The sequence below is a fragment of the Marmota monax genome, unplaced genomic scaffold (assembly GCF_021218885.2).
Source record: "Marmota monax isolate L192 unplaced genomic scaffold, Marmota_monax_Labrador192_F-V1.1 WCK01_AAM20220418_F8-fsc00007, whole genome shotgun sequence".
NCBI lineage: Eukaryota > Metazoa > Chordata > Mammalia > Rodentia > Sciuridae > Marmota > Marmota monax.
Window position 1 is genome coordinate 24,937,239 of NW_026692781.1, and position 16,010 is coordinate 24,953,248.

The window sequence follows — 16,010 nt, forward strand, 5'->3', positions numbered from 1 at the left end:
ATGAGGACAAACTCAAAGCTCATGACCACTTCCTCCTTTGAAGCTTACACACACTGTCCAACATGTACTCAAGACTCAATAGATGAATGGAAAAAGAAAATGTGGTATATATACTCAATGGAATATTACTCAGCTTTAAAGAAGAGTGAACTTATGGTATTTGCCAGTAAATAGCTGGAGTTAGAGAATATCATGCTAAGCGAAATAATCCAGTCCCACAAAATCAAAAACCGAATGTTTTCTCTAATATAAGAATGCTAATTTACAATAAGGCAGAGGGGACTAGGGACGAATAGCATTACCTTAGATTAGGTAGAGGAAAGTGGTGGGAGGGGAGGGGATGGAATGTGGGGATAGGAAAGATGGTATCATGGAACAGACATCACTACTGTATGTATATATGTGACTACATCACCAATATGATTTTGCAACATGTACACTCAGGAAAATGAAAAATTATATCCTATCTATGTATGTCAAAGTACATAAATGCATTTTACTGCCATGTATAACTAATCAAAACAAAGTAAAAAATTAAAAAAAGAAATACACAATAGCAAATGAAAATAATTTGGAATATAGACCTTTCAAAAACTTTCCTCACAACAGATAACCTTTCTATAGAAATTCCCCAAAAGATTTGCATTAACACAGGTAACCATTTGTGAAAGAGATTGAGAAAGAAAAATTTCGTCAAAATCATGAAAATAATTTCCATACAGAAATTATTTTAAGCTTTAGGCTTGAGGTTCTAATTACCTTCAATCTAAAATTTAAGTAACAAATCTACTTAGAGGAGACCACTCCCCAGTCTCCATGTGCCCTACCTGCAATGCAGGGCAATAGAGAGAGACCTCTGATGATCCAGAGGCCAGGAGACAAACTCATGGAGTTCGGACAGAGTGTTCAAAAAGTGCACAGGATAGTTTGCTAATTTCTTTGATTTTTAATATCATCATTCAAGAAAAGTGTTTCTTATTCAGGTGTCCTTTAAAAATGCTGGGTAAACAAAATTTAGTATGCTTTTACAGCAAGACTTTTCAGTCCTGCTTATGACTTAGGTGAACAATCATGCCTTTTCCAGGATTAAAGTTTCTTAAAAGTAGGACTTTCAGTGCTAAAACTGGAAAAATTTCAGGCATATTGCAACTAGTTGCTTGTATATAACTCTTCAAAAAAAAAGTCAAAATATGCTACATTTCTCAACCTCATTTATCTGTGTACACCATGGCAGAACAGCATCTTGAGGCCTTCAAGTTCCACAGGGTACATTTTTAGGAGTGCTAGAGTACAGAAAGGTTGTCTAGATTTCTCCATCAGCAGAATGAACAGTGATTTCAACCTTCATCTTATCTGGCAGGAGAAATATTTTTGCAATCAAGTATCCACTAGCAGCATTAAATGCTATTTCCGATGGGTGAGAAAAATGTGTGTATGCTGGAGTTGGGAAGAAAACCTACATCTGGAACACATTTATTTTTTCCTTCTTAAAGCATATGTGTGGCAGGTATAGAAATAATCAAGAGAGAAATACATTATATAAGTATATACTATATGTGTTAATATGAAAAGAAATTTAGCTTAGAGTTGGAATGCATAAAATCAATACGGCATACACAAATCTGAAGCTACTTAAAATTCCACCTCTTTTGTTCCAACTTGAGCACTGAAATTCTTCTACATCATGTTGAACATCGGTGCTTTCCCCTCCTTCTGACATTTCACATTGGACAGTCTTTCTTTCTCTCACCAGGCTGTTCTCTCTTTTTTTTCATCCAAAGTCTCCTTTTTATCCTCCACAACTGTCTTTTGTATCTGAGTGCAGCATTGCAACGCTGTTCCAGATTCATTTGTGGGGGAAAATAGATGAGCTAGAAGAGCATGAGGAAGGGGCAAGGAATCCGATTTGAGCTTGGCTGAAGAAATAGACTCACTTTGCAGATTTCTCAAGAGTTAATGTCTATAATAATATTTTCTACTCCCATTCTAAGTTGAGGGTCCTATTACCAATTATGGGGAAGTAGAACAATGGTCTCTGTTTTCATGTATGCATAAATTAATTTCATTCTTTGTAACTGACATCACTGCTCTTCCCAGTTCCTTCATTCATCCCTTAATTTAATAATATTCATCAAGCATCTACTCTACGGAAGGTCCACTTCTATGAAGCTCTGCTGGTTGAATCTTTACTTGTAGTCTTCCTTTTTAGTCTTGTGAGAGTGGTGTGACTTTAAACTCACTTGCTCTAGAATCTCCAAGACATCATGGGAAGGTGCCATTTTCCTCCTCCCTCCAGGTTTGCAATATTTCTTAAGTTAAAGCTGAAGCTCAGAGAGTTCTATTCTTTCATGTCACTAAATTGCGGTAAGAGTCTTTCTGGATGTGAGGAAGTAATATGAGTGTTTCACTTTTCAAGTTATATTATTTGGTGGATGAAGCGAATTTATGTGGCATAATCATTGTAATTCCCTAAAAACCCAGAAAAGATAGGGTCCCTCCACACACTCTGGTTCAATGTCAAATTAAATGAAGGCATCAAATGGATTTCCAAATGATTCTATTCTTTGGCCAAAGCCATTTGGTGTTTTAATAAGTAATTTGGATGTGAAATAAAGTATTCACATAGGATAAAATTACCTCAATTACCTACAAACTAACTAGAATCCTAAAATACAAATTTTTTCTCTGCACACCACTTTTAGGATAGTAGAGTAGATCACAAATGAACAAATTGATATATTGATATCAGATGCTATATACTTCAAAAATAAAGTGAATGTAGAAAAAAATAGCTCTCAGGCAAAGCTTGCAATGGATTTTTTGCAAGGCTTCTCTTGGGTTTTCTTGACATCTTTTAGATCCTGAATATGAAAAATGGTGCTTATTTTTGAGGCTGGCTTAGGTTTGTGGGTATCATCTTGCCTTATTTTTAGTGGAATGGATCATATTCTTACATTTTTATTGTTGTTGCTTTTCAGTCCTCTTTCACTAAGTTAAAACACATTTATAGTTACTTTAGTATAGTAAAACCTTCACATATTCAATCTTATGTTAGAATTTCAAATAATTGAAACTACAACATGCAAACATGAATGGGAACATTTGGAAATTTAGGTACACTTTTTTTGTTGTTTTTAGTGTTAATGCATTGTTCAGCTAAGCAAATATTTAATGAACTCCTACATACAGCAGATCTTGTATTGTGATATACAAGTAATAATACTAATTAGTCCCAGGCACATATGCACACAGATTATTTCCATGAATCAAACTAATAGTGTACAAGAAAAATTTATGAGAGATATTTAGCTCAATCAAGGGATTGAAAAAAAAAATCATCCTGAAGAACATGATTACCAATTTAGTCTTGAAAGATGAACAATTTTTAAACAAACACATGAGAAGAATTTCAGGAAGAGGGAAGAGCATTAACAAAGCATTGAGGTATGAAATCAACTGATGGTTTTTCTCAATGATCTACTCTCTACACAAGAGTGTACCTGAGTGTCAGGTCTGAGGTGTAGAAGATGCATGATGAGGATGGAGAGGCAGGAACTGAATCAATTCCAGAGGTCATTATATCTCCTAGGGAAAACCAACTTTTATCCTAAGGTTAATAGCCATTTGAGGGTTATAAGCCAAGGGGTGGCATGCTTAGATAAGTATTTTACATAAACAATTCTGGCTGTGCAAATACAAAAATTTTAGGATTACAAGACCAGAAGCAAGCAGACCTTTTAAGAGGCTGTTTTTCCTAAAGCCATACACAAGAAATGTCAAGAGGCTGAAATAAGAGATTGTGAAGATAAAGATCTAAGAACCATTCACAATACAAAATCCACAAAGTGTGCTAATTTATAGGATTCAACTTGCTTTATAACTATTCCACATTCTGTTTCAAAGCAGATCTCAGCATAAGGGAGTTTTCTTCGTGAAAACCCATGGGAGTTTCCTGAATCAACGCCTGGATATGGTTGGACAGCCTGGACTTCAAAGGTAATGTGAGCATGAGTTTCCAGAATATAGCCATTTAATATCATCCCACTATTTAAGATGCAGTAAAATAACTCTACTACTAATTCTTTTCTTTAAACTGCCAGCTGTGTTTCTCTTTAATTATATTTAAAAATAACACCTACTTTCAAAGATAACCGCATTCAAGCTGCTATTATGGTTGTCTTTTGAGTAACTGCACAAAATCCCTAGCATTGTAAAACTCTCCATTTCTTAAGGATTAGCTCTCAAACTACATTACGAGGCCTGAGAGGACCAGAAAAGACGGCCCTATATAACTCTACATGTCCTTTCACCAAGTTGCCACCACTGCCACTTAGATCATTGCGTCAGAAATTCTATGTGCCAAAGGTCATGTTTTTCTGTTAGTGTCAAGGTCTCTGGAGAGGACAGTCAGTTCATCTGGAATAATTCCTGATCTATCTAAATGCTTACAAGAGCATGTAAAATCTCTTAGCGCAGCCAGGACCAAATATATGCAGAGTACACCATTTTGTGTAGATGAAATTATAGAGACGAGTTCCCTCTCTAACTGACTCTACTACCATGATTTTTTTTTGGGGGGGGGGGTGTCTGTGGACTTCACCAAGAGAAAATACTGAGAGAACAGTACCCTATTAGCCAAACCATAGGAAAAAGAATGAGAACACACCTGGAAAATGAGAGAAAATGGGAGGAAGGAAAGATAATTTTATAAGAAATACTATTTAATTAGGAATGGATCCAGTTTAAGTGATCCATCTGCAGAACAGGTTGTTGAAAGTATCAGACCAACCTTATTTAAAATCCAGCAAATCCCCTTTTTATTCTTCTCAGAGAAGGATCCACACCAAATACATAATTAAAAGATTTTTCAGAACCAGTTCACTAACTGACAGGCACTGGAATAATTCTTTTGGTTTAACTCATTGAGCTAGGATGCTCACATTATTTAAACATATTGTTTTCTATTTATTCCTGGATTTTCTTAAAATCCCCAAGCTATAACAAGTGTGTAATTTACCAGAGAATATGAAATTGCTCTTTGTTAAGTACACATTGGAAATCATACACGACAATATGTATTGTACATTTAATTCAGTAAAAAAGCTATATTTTCAAATCCGAATTTGAAACCAATTCAATGCAATTTGGCATGCACTGCTGCATGCCTAGGCATTCTTATGCATTAAACACAGTCTGAAAACAACAGAGATTTTCTGCTTGCTTGAAAGTATCCAATCAAGAGAAGTGTATTTTATAAAACCTCCAGTACAAAAATACCTTAAGAGATATAATTGTGGATTTAACTACAGCAACATCTAGGATATTTATTCAATAAAGACTCACAGACAACATTGCTAATGTGAGTAGCTGACTGGCTGGTGTATCTAACATACACACAGGGAGTCTACTAGAGAATATGCCACAAACTCCCGAAACTCGATGACAACCTGAGAACAGAAACTTTATGTTTTTCTCTTAATTGTAGATGTCTCCTCACTTCCTCCCAGTTTCTGCATAGTGCATCATCAAAACGGCAGCCAAGGTGATCTTCAAGATCACCAGTCCCATCCCAACATACCTCTGTGCTCCAGACTTTCATAGGGGTGCCAGGAGCCATCCATGACCCATGTGTAAACTGAGCGATGTTGAAGCCTTTAGGCACAGAAGCCCAGTTTTGGAAACTTCCAGTCGGAACCCACTGGTTTGAGAAAGCCCTATTCACATGGCGCCCTGTTCTAGTGCATTGCTCAAGTTCAAGCATAACCTCCCAGAGATGGGTGTAGCTTGTCAAATGTCAATCAACCTTTTTACTGCAAGACCCCTGCCACACCAAGAAGCAAGCATGGAACCAAGACTCCACTAGCTGAAACCTTATCCCTGCCTTTGATGTACTCCTCCTTAAATAAAGAGTGAGGGCCTTTTTCAGTGGGTCAGTTCCAGCTCCCATCAGGACTGGAAGACCCATCAGACTCTCCTCTTTTTATATCTAATTTTTGACTTTGTCTTTACTTCTTACTGATTATTTCAGACATTTTATTTTCCCAGGTAGCTCATACCTTCTGGGTAAAAACCTACCCTTTTGGGGTACAGGCTACCCAGTTAGAAAGGCTCCCAGCTCACTCAAAGGAAGAGCCATTCCCTGTGAGAGAGTCTGAAAGATCACTTTCCCTCTCTTTCCTCATCTTCAACCAAGCAACTTCTTACCCACTTTAGTCCAATTAACATCTTTGATCTTCTTGGAATATCTCAAACATGCACCCACTTCAGAGGTTCGGCATCTATAGATCTCTCTGCTAGAATGTCCCTCATTTATTTCAGGGTTTGTTCCCTCTCCCCCTTTTTATCTTTCTCCCAACTTTCCTGATCACTCCCCAAACACTGGCACCCCTCCCTTCCATTATCGCACTATTTTCCTACTTCATAACACTTGTTACCATCTGTGAGTCTATATTCTTTGTTTTTGAGTTTACTATTTGTATCCATTCATAAGGAATATGCTCAATAAAGGCAGGGATTTTCTTTTGTCTGTTTTGTATTTTATGGGTCTTACTGGAGGCCTTGATTTCATATCCACATTTCTCTCTCCATAGCTACTAGGAGTGTTGCACTCTGCTCACAGTTGAGTGCCTCTTCAGGTCAAGTCCGTAGCTGAAGAGAGCCATCTGGCCTGAGACACACTCCCTTTTGTGTGTTGCCCACAGGATTGGTGATAAATGGGGGATGTAAGGCCCAGCCCCATCATCCTAATTGAGCAGAACTCATAAGGACCATCCATCTTGAGAACTCCATATCGGTTGTGATCTGGCTTTTTAAAATCTGCACCAATAAAAATTCTTCTCTTCCTAATCCACAAACGTAATTCCTAAGAGCAACCATCAGTAAACTTCACATAACACAAATCTCAAAGTACTTCCTGGTAAATCCTGACACAGTCACAAATGAAGAAAGTGAAATAACCTTTCTGGGGTCACTTGGCTAATTAAATGGTAATCCAGGACTGAAATCCATAGAATTGAGAGCTCCAGAGACTGTGCTTTGAACTACTGCCTCCTATAACTACTCATTTGTTACATGTCTACACAAACACACATGTGTGCATGCGTGTGAGTGTGTGACAGGGTCCTGCTGCTTTGCCCAGGCTGACATCGATTTTCTGGACTTAAGCAATTCTCCTGCCCAACTTACAGTTAGCTGTGGTTCAGGTGTGCAACATCATGCCTGACTTCTATTTTTTTTTTTTAATCACAAATGTAAAATATATTAAACACCTTAGAGTAATACTTATAGCAGAAGAAGGGGATTAGGGATAGGGAGAAAGGGATAGGGGCATAACAGAAGACAGGAGATGGCAATCATTATATGCTATGAACTGAGATGAATGATTAACTTAAATAACAGATAATAACACAGGCCCACAGGGTTTAATACTGCACTGAATAGAACAGATGATTTCAGAAGTAAAATTGAGAGCGGGAAAGGTATAAGAAGAAGGCATTTAAATTGTTTTTTTTTCATAGGATTCTTGGTAGAAAGTACAATTTATATAAACCACAGAATCTGAGGTCTGGTGTAGTCATTGTGAACAGCTACTAATGATAACTTTGAAGACAGTTTCCTTCCTTCCTGAAATTTCAGGGTCATGTTAGTTACCATATTTGCCATTGGGACTGTAGGTAAGATACTCATCCTTTCTAATCTTTATTCAAGGGCTACTGTTGTGATTAAATAAATTAGGTATTAACTATTAGTTATCCTTCCAACATTTAATAAATCATAGGGCCTTTTAAACATAATTATACATGTTTACAGATTTACTTAATTCATATTCTATTTTTTTAAAGAGAGAGAGAGAGATAATTTTTTTCATTTTTATTTTTTTAGTTATCGGCGGATACAACATCTTTGTTTGTATGTGATGCTGAGGATCGAACCAGGGCCGCACGCATGCCAGGCGAGCGCGCTACCACTTGAGCCACATCCCCAGCCCATAATTCATATTCTAATATTGAACAGGACTGTAGTATGATCTTTCCTTCCATTTTAAAGGAATCTCTTTCTAAAAGTCTCAGGTCCACCTAGAAATACTTTGCCATGCTTATAGCCCTATGAGAAATTCTTCCTTATAATACACAGAATCGAACCCATACCACAAATCCCTCCCACATTGTCTTCATTGGTTTCCCGTTGGGACAATATGCCTGCTGCTGTAGTTTTAAGAATTATTATTTATTGTTTTCAAATGTTTAACATTATTCCTTCTTTCTTATCTATCTTCTGTAATTTAAGTTTCTTTGGATACATTTATGTTCCACAGTGTATACAAAAAAGGTGATTTTACTTTTCTTCAAGGTTTCAAAGCTAGATGTCTCCTTTAAATACTAAAAACTGTATTGAATTCATACAGCTATTATTATCCTAGCATCAATATTTCAAATCGTGGCTTAAAATTACTAATTAAATATTCAACTCTAATTAAACTGTTCATAGAAATTATATTCTTAGAGTAAATGGGAATAAAATGCAAAAAAAATGAATTCTTATCATTTCATCTTTAATTTTTTGAAGTTCAAAGTTTCTTGCATTCGTTTATTATGATCATCTTTCCTGTAAGTAAATACTATTCTGTTTAATTGATAAAATAAACGAATCACCCAAGGAATTGGAGACTAAAACTCTGTTAGGTATCCTTAAAGTCAATTAAAAAATCTAGAATGTGAATCTCTGAATTCATCATCCAAAGCCATTTCTATCACACTACACATAATGACTAAATTTCTACCTCTATATATTATTTTTAAAAACACATATGGACAACTCAGACAAAAATTTGTAGCATCCATTTCACTTTCCCAAACAACCTCTAGAAATTCAGAAAACTATTACTGCTCTATTGGACGGAGAAAAACATTCTTATTTGTAAAATGGTATTCATGTGTGAAATACACTACCATACAGCCAAGCTAATAATAAAGTTCCCTTCTTTTCCCTTTTCACTTTCCATCATTCTCACTTTGTCTCCTTCCTTTTCTTTGCTTCTTATATTTTTCCAACATGAATATCCATTACATGTTCCTCATTCATTCTACTTCTGTTATTACTCCATTTTGGTATTGTTTCTCTTTGAAGTAAAGAGAAAGCAAGATAGATTCCAACTTATGAAAAGCTGAGATAAGATTTCAGTTGAGGTTCAGATAGCCATAAGCTCATCTTCAGGCAAAAGAACAGCAGCTCTCAGGTTTAGCACAGCAAGAGGAATTTCTACTTTCTACCTCTTATGGATCGCCTTGGAAGACTCTCAGATCCTGCATGCTTGGTGGAATTTCTTTCTTGATCAGCATTACAGCTGAACTTTATACAATTGATATCTGTCATGCTTTGGCTGTAATGTGAGCCCAGTGGGTGGTTGGGTGGGGGATATGGTGAGGCTTGTGGTGTTTGCTAGTGTCTGACTGTGACATAAAGTGGGGAAGGTACAAACTCCGGTCAGGACAAGGAATGAGCGCAGCAATAGAGAAGAAAAAAATTACTTATTTTTATGTAAAGTTATTTTATGGGATGAATATTTAGTTCCTTGTTATTTACAGTGTATTTAACATTTTTTTCTGTAGGGGGTTATTTTCCTTCTCATAATTAGAATCATAATTTTCCCACTGTGTGCTGGGGAGAGAATTTATATGTAATCTCCCTGAGTGTAGAAAACTGTGATCATCTTTATCATTGCAGTTCCAGGAATCTTGCCACAGGACCCAGGTTATATTATACTTGTTCAAGTCAACTAAATTCCTGAATATTATCAAGCCCATATTAGAAGGAAAGATATTTTTTTAAAAAAATGATTTCTAAATTCTCAAACTTCTTACAAATCTGTCAGTCTTTAGCAATCCACATTATCAGAAAGATTGATGATTTGTTGCAAGGTGGTCTTTTCTTGTTATATGTGTAGTGTTTATAAATGTTTTAATTATGGATATTTATGTAATATAAAGATAATTTGTAAAGAATTTTTTTCAGTAATTAAAAATAATATGTCAACTGGTTTTCTAACAAAGGTTATCTATGATAAAAATTACATGGATACTCATATGAAAATGAGACTTTATTTATAAATAGAATAATTTGACTTATTACTTGTTGACATCAATCTATTAGACTTGTACAACCACATAAGTGGTCATATTCCTCCTACACACCCATGCTCTCTTGTACCTCATGAAATAAAACTATATCCATTGGATCTATCCTGTGTCTTAAATACATTTTATTTTTATAATCATTATTATAACATCCCCTATGTTAGTAAAATTTAATTGGGATCCTGTCTTATATATGGCAAGATAGTATGTTTATAATAACTTTAATAGTTAAAATATAGTTTTCATCTTACTGGACTTACTTTTAATTTTTATGTATCTAGCAAAAACCTAAGCAATCCAGAATTGGGTTTGAAAAAAGAGAAATAATGGAAAACAGTCATAACTTTGCCTTTAAAATATGACTGAAAAACATGGGTTAAAAACAATCCTTAAACCACCCACATATCGTTGGATTTTGAGAGGAGGCATCTTTAATACTTTTTCTTCCTGAAGTATTTGTTGCTTAAGGAAGTCTGTGGGTAGATAAGAGATTATTATTCCTCCTACACACCCGATTTCTTATTTACAACATTAAATCTCCATATATACAAGCACTTGGAACACTAATCCTTTTTGTTCAATCACTTTCTAAAATTCTTTGGAATTTGGTTGAAATTTTACCTTCCAATAGAACACTTTACAATTAATTATGGCTTATCCTGATTTATCTTTTAAAGCATGAGCATATCCAAAAAAGATACCTGAAGTAGATGCTTTTTTGACCAAATATTTTTCTTCGAAAACAGAATTCCATAAACTGTAAGTCTTATGTTGAAAACTAATAATGCAAAATTATTTCTTATATTACAAGTTTTCTGAAACACCAGGAGAAGAGCATAGACTCTGAAATGAGAAAAGCTACCCTTAATATTTGTATGCAGTGTTTTCTTCTTATTACTCTGCAAATTGCCCTTATGAATGAATGCACATCTGTAGATCATGTCAGAGACACAGTACACGTGTATACTAATAAAGTTAACCAGTTGAAAATTTCATCTGAACGAACAGATCAATAGTTAAAGATTTTTAAACTCCTATAAAATGCATCCAAACAAGTTAACATAAATTTTATGAAACCTTTATATCCCTTTTATTTGCAATTAAAATGTTCCCTCAAATGCAATAAATGTCAGATATGCACTTGTGCACAAAGTCTAGGCTTAAGTTATTTAAAAAATAATCAAGTCTAATTTTCATTACTACCACATATTTACTCATTTAAAAATATAGTACAATCAAAAAAGTAAAAATTGATGTATTTTAAAATAATTTCAGAATTTGGATGCTTAATAATATGATTTATGCTAGTCACACATAAAAATGTTTTCCAAGTAAATTTGTTCACTTCACTATTTGGATCAATGCACTCTATTTCGGAATTATGTTAACTTTTTGTTAAAATAAGAAATTGGAAAAATGACCACTAATCTTCCAAAATGCTTGCAAAGATGACCTAATTATTAACTAAACATAGTACTGAGAATATATTCTATAGGCACCAACCACTTAGAAAAAATTCTAGCTATAATTGAGATTAGCCAAACAAGCATAAAGCATAGGTTATTTAATCATTCCAGGGTAATTCAAAAGAAACTGATTAGGGACACTCTGATGACTTGGTTGTAGGCACTATATTAAAATACTGAGCCAGTATAGTATCTGTACAGTAGAATATATATATATATATATATATATATATATATATATATATACATATATGTGTGTATGTGTGTGTGTGTGTGTGTGTGTATACACACCAGGGATTGAAATCAGGGGCACTCAACCACTGAGCCACATCCCCAGCCCCCCTCTTTTTTTGGTATTTTATTTAGAGACAGGGTCTCACTGAGTTGTTTAGTGCCTCAATATTGCTTGAGGCTAACTTTGAACTCAAGATCCTCATGCGTTAGTCTTTGGAGCCGGTGGGATTACAGGCATGTGCCACCATGCCCAGCTCAACTATATTTTATGTACAACTCAAAAGTTATGTAAATTGTACTTTTGTATACCACTTTAATTGTAGCTATTAAGACTTTTGGCATCTTGTAATAAATATTTTAAATAAAGTTAAAACCATTAGTATTCCAGAGCACAGTCACATGTAGATTAGGGGTAAAAAAAAGCAAATCGGTCAAAAATTAAAACATTTACCTCTAATTTAAAAAAGTTTGTTCAGCTAAGAATAAATACACATTACTAAAATTTTCAGAATCCTGATTATTTAAAAGATTTAACTCAGAATAAAATAGTTTTTGTGCTCTAGTTTTTTCTAAACATCTTAAGAAATTTTCATGTTTCTTTTTTACTCTAAGTTACTACAAATCACCTAAAATCGAAAGGAATAGAAAAAATAAAAAGGAAAAGAAAACAGAAAAAAGTGGTTTCCACATGACGTATCACCCATATATTATGAAGTAAGTTATAAATGTCATACTCAAGAGATTAAAATTATTTCCTGAAAAATTCAGCCTTACTCAGATCACAAGACAACATAATGAACCAAAGATTTCAATATAAAACGCAACAAGGAAAAGTAAATTCGACTTCACTTTCATTTGCATGTACTAACAACAGTGAAAGAAAAACTAAAAACTAGTATCTGAAACAGAAACTATATCCTATCATTTAAAAACAAGAAGAAATGATGCATGCTGTGATAGGAGACTCAATTTAACAGGAAGGAAAAGAAGATATTCTGTGTTCTGTGGATTTTTTTTTTTTTTTAAGATGCAAGAAAATGAACAAGGCTTGTTGGAGGAATAGTGGAACAGTTCAATCTCAACACAATACCTGCCAAATTAGATAGTCTACACATAAAACTAAATGGCTTGAAGGTATACAGAATTCTGCATAAAAATTACTTCCTTACAAAAGCAACATTTTAAAAATTAAATGATTTCTTAATATTCCAGTGATGAAACATCTACTTGAGGAAATGTTTTTTTTTTTTTTCCTTTTCTTTTTCTTTAATATTTAATTTGTTCTCTAAGCTCATCTTTTCAAAGCCTCTAAGGAAGCTTCCTTGAGAATAGCATATTAATCAACCAGACTGGGGCTGGGGGTCAACTTAATTTCTTGAAGTAGAGAAAGACTGTCCAAAACTCAAGTGACTGTCCAATATCATGTGATGCTGAAATGCAGTCCATGCTTGAGTCTTGACTCCTGTTCAGTTTTAATCTTTATGGGGGCGGGGAATATGCTCCAATATGCTGCTCTAATTGTGTTCCCTAAGTGTAGTTTATTTGAATTAGTAAAGCCTTTTACTAATAAGTTACATGAGGCAACTTGAAAAATCTTCAAAGTTTCTCAAACTAAATAACTGTGCATTAAAAATCTGCTCTTTTCCTAAATCCACAGTCTTCTTCAAACTATGCATTTAAAACGTAACTCAAAATCATACATTTAATTATTTTACAAAACTTAAGAAGCCCTTGAGATATTTATATTTTTATTAATGGTTTGTTATTAATCTTGAAATTATATCTAGGTTTTTGTTTTGGTTTATGCACATAAAAGTAGAATTTCACCTGGCCTTCATTTGGAAAAGCACTTGAGACATTTAGAATGAGTTAGCATTAGAATCTTCATTTGGTTCTAAGTACATTAGATCCAAATTTTAAATTTTCTACCTTTCTCTTACATATTCCTACAAGCAAAATTAAATAAAAAATATGTATCATATTTTTATGGAAAAGAATTATATTTTCATGTAACCAATAAAGCAAAGATAATGTCTTGCTTTCATTGATTTAAATTTGTTTGACATTTTTTTCTATTATGAATGAAAGTTCTTTTAATTTCAAACTACAAATTTGGTAATTAAGACATTGACTATATGAAAATTATATGTGTGTTAATATTAGTACATTGGCATTGAAGGAAGTATTACGTATTTTTTTATTAAGTGTTACGTACTTTAAAAATGCAAATCTAAATGATTTCCTCATGAAATCTTTTTGTCCTCACATATATGCATGAAAACTTCATTTTTTTTAGGAAGTTTTGACATTCTGAGTCTGTCTCAAGGACAGCTTACTCACACACAAGTAAATGAACAAAAAAGATGAAATGGAGATAGTATATGATTGACAAATAGACTAATTTGCATGGTAGATACATTTTCTTAGCAAGGAGAATGATTTTTGTTTTCTCTTTTCCTAAAACAAAAAATGTAAATTTATCTGAGACATTTGTAATAGAATATACATAAGAAAATATCCATAATAATATCCACCTGAGTTTTTAAGTATAGAAAAATAGCTACATCCTACCTCCATCTCCAGATCCTGATCCTGCATCTGGGAGGAGAAAACAAAACAAACAAACAAACAAACAAACAAAAAAACAGAATTTTTATTAACTGGAAAAAATATTTAAAAATTTGACATTTCAAAGTTCAAGTTTACTTTCTTAATCTAAACCTGTAATATCATTGTGAAAATTACTGATAATTAATCTGATAATGTATAGTCACACCTATTTGTCAATTACTACTAACATAATACATAAAATTAGTTTCCTGTCACTTTTGTTCTTAAAGTTTATGAAAAAAAAATTATCCACCTTTAGGAAAATTCCTAAACTTAACTGTACAAAATTCCTCAGATTTTTATTTTAATCAGGCTACATTTGAAAACTTTAGCAACATAAAAATTAAAAATGAATGGCTTTAACAATAAGTTTTCAAAATTAAACAGTCCAAAAAACTAAGTGTTTAAAAACTAAACAAATAGTAAATAAACTCATAAGTAAGGCTTATATTCTTGCAAATTTCACATGACCAAAGAGAAAACGTTTAAAGATAAAATTTTTATACAATTGATAATGTTTAACAAATACCACAATTGTTGATACTTTTATCTACAACTAAATTGTACTTTGTTTTTGAAATAAAGAAAGTAATAAACTTAACTTGCATCTTTGGGTTTAAAATTGGGTATATATTAAGTGATGTTGGAAGAAAAAAAATCATCCCCTTCTGAATTTCTCTTTCTCTACTTGTCTCCCCCCTCTTCCACATGACTAAAATTGACCAAAGTTGTCTGAGAACTCAGAAATACCCAGTTTTCTAGTTTCAGTCAAGACCACTGCGTTTCCACTTGCTTTTACTTATCACATGTAGACATCACCTTCCCTCTGCATCCTAACTTCTTCACATTCTAAATACATTGAATTTTGTATTTGTACAGTTAGTAATAGGAGTATGATTAACATTGAAATCCTCTGTCTGATGTGCCATCATCCCACATTGAAATCTCAACCTGGATTCAAGACTTATACCCAATGTTACTTCTATGAATTTTTACTTGATGTTTTAGTTATATTGAAATAAAACTTCTATTTGTCTGCCTCCATGACATAGTATTGAGAGACACTACAGAGAAAGTATCATGGTGAATGAAAAATCCAAAGAAAGTTGACAAATGGAAGAACACATGCCTCCCCAATAGTCCTCCATGTTACAGCATTAAAACTTCCCTGAAGGAGCAGCAGTGAAATTGTTAGACTTAGTGGAGACTCACTTTAAGTAAATTCACATTTACTTAAATTCACAGGTTCTGAGACTGTATTACATCAAAATGTTGTTTTATTAGACATTTGCTAATGTGATGTCATATATCTTTCCTTAAAGGCAAGCTAATTTGTGAAATCAATTTATAATAAAAATATTTCTTGTAAATATAGAACCATACAAATACTTTAATCATGTTTACATAATATAATGATAACAGATCAAGAAAAACTAATGCATTCATCTCCATCATTGGAGAATATTCTTGCCAACTGGACTGATAATCATAAGTCTCAACATCATTCCTTTTGGATAAATCGTTGCACAAATAGTCCATATTTGCTAAATTTCCTTTTAGTATTCTT

At 33.5% G+C, this 16,010-nt stretch overlaps 1 protein-coding gene across 2 annotated transcripts in view; it reads right to left on the minus strand.

Annotated features, from left to right (window-relative positions):
- Nucleotides 1-16,010, minus strand: part of Tmeff2 (transmembrane protein with EGF like and two follistatin like domains 2) — a 256,946-nt gene that overhangs the window by 227,217 nt on the left and 13,719 nt on the right. For both annotated transcript variants that reach the window (XM_058580335.1, XM_046447438.2), the window contains exon 4: nt 14,405-14,431. In XM_058580335.1, the coding sequence (XP_058436318.1) occupies nt 14,405-14,431 (27 nt within the window). The remainder of the gene's footprint in view (nt 1-14,404; nt 14,432-16,010) is intronic.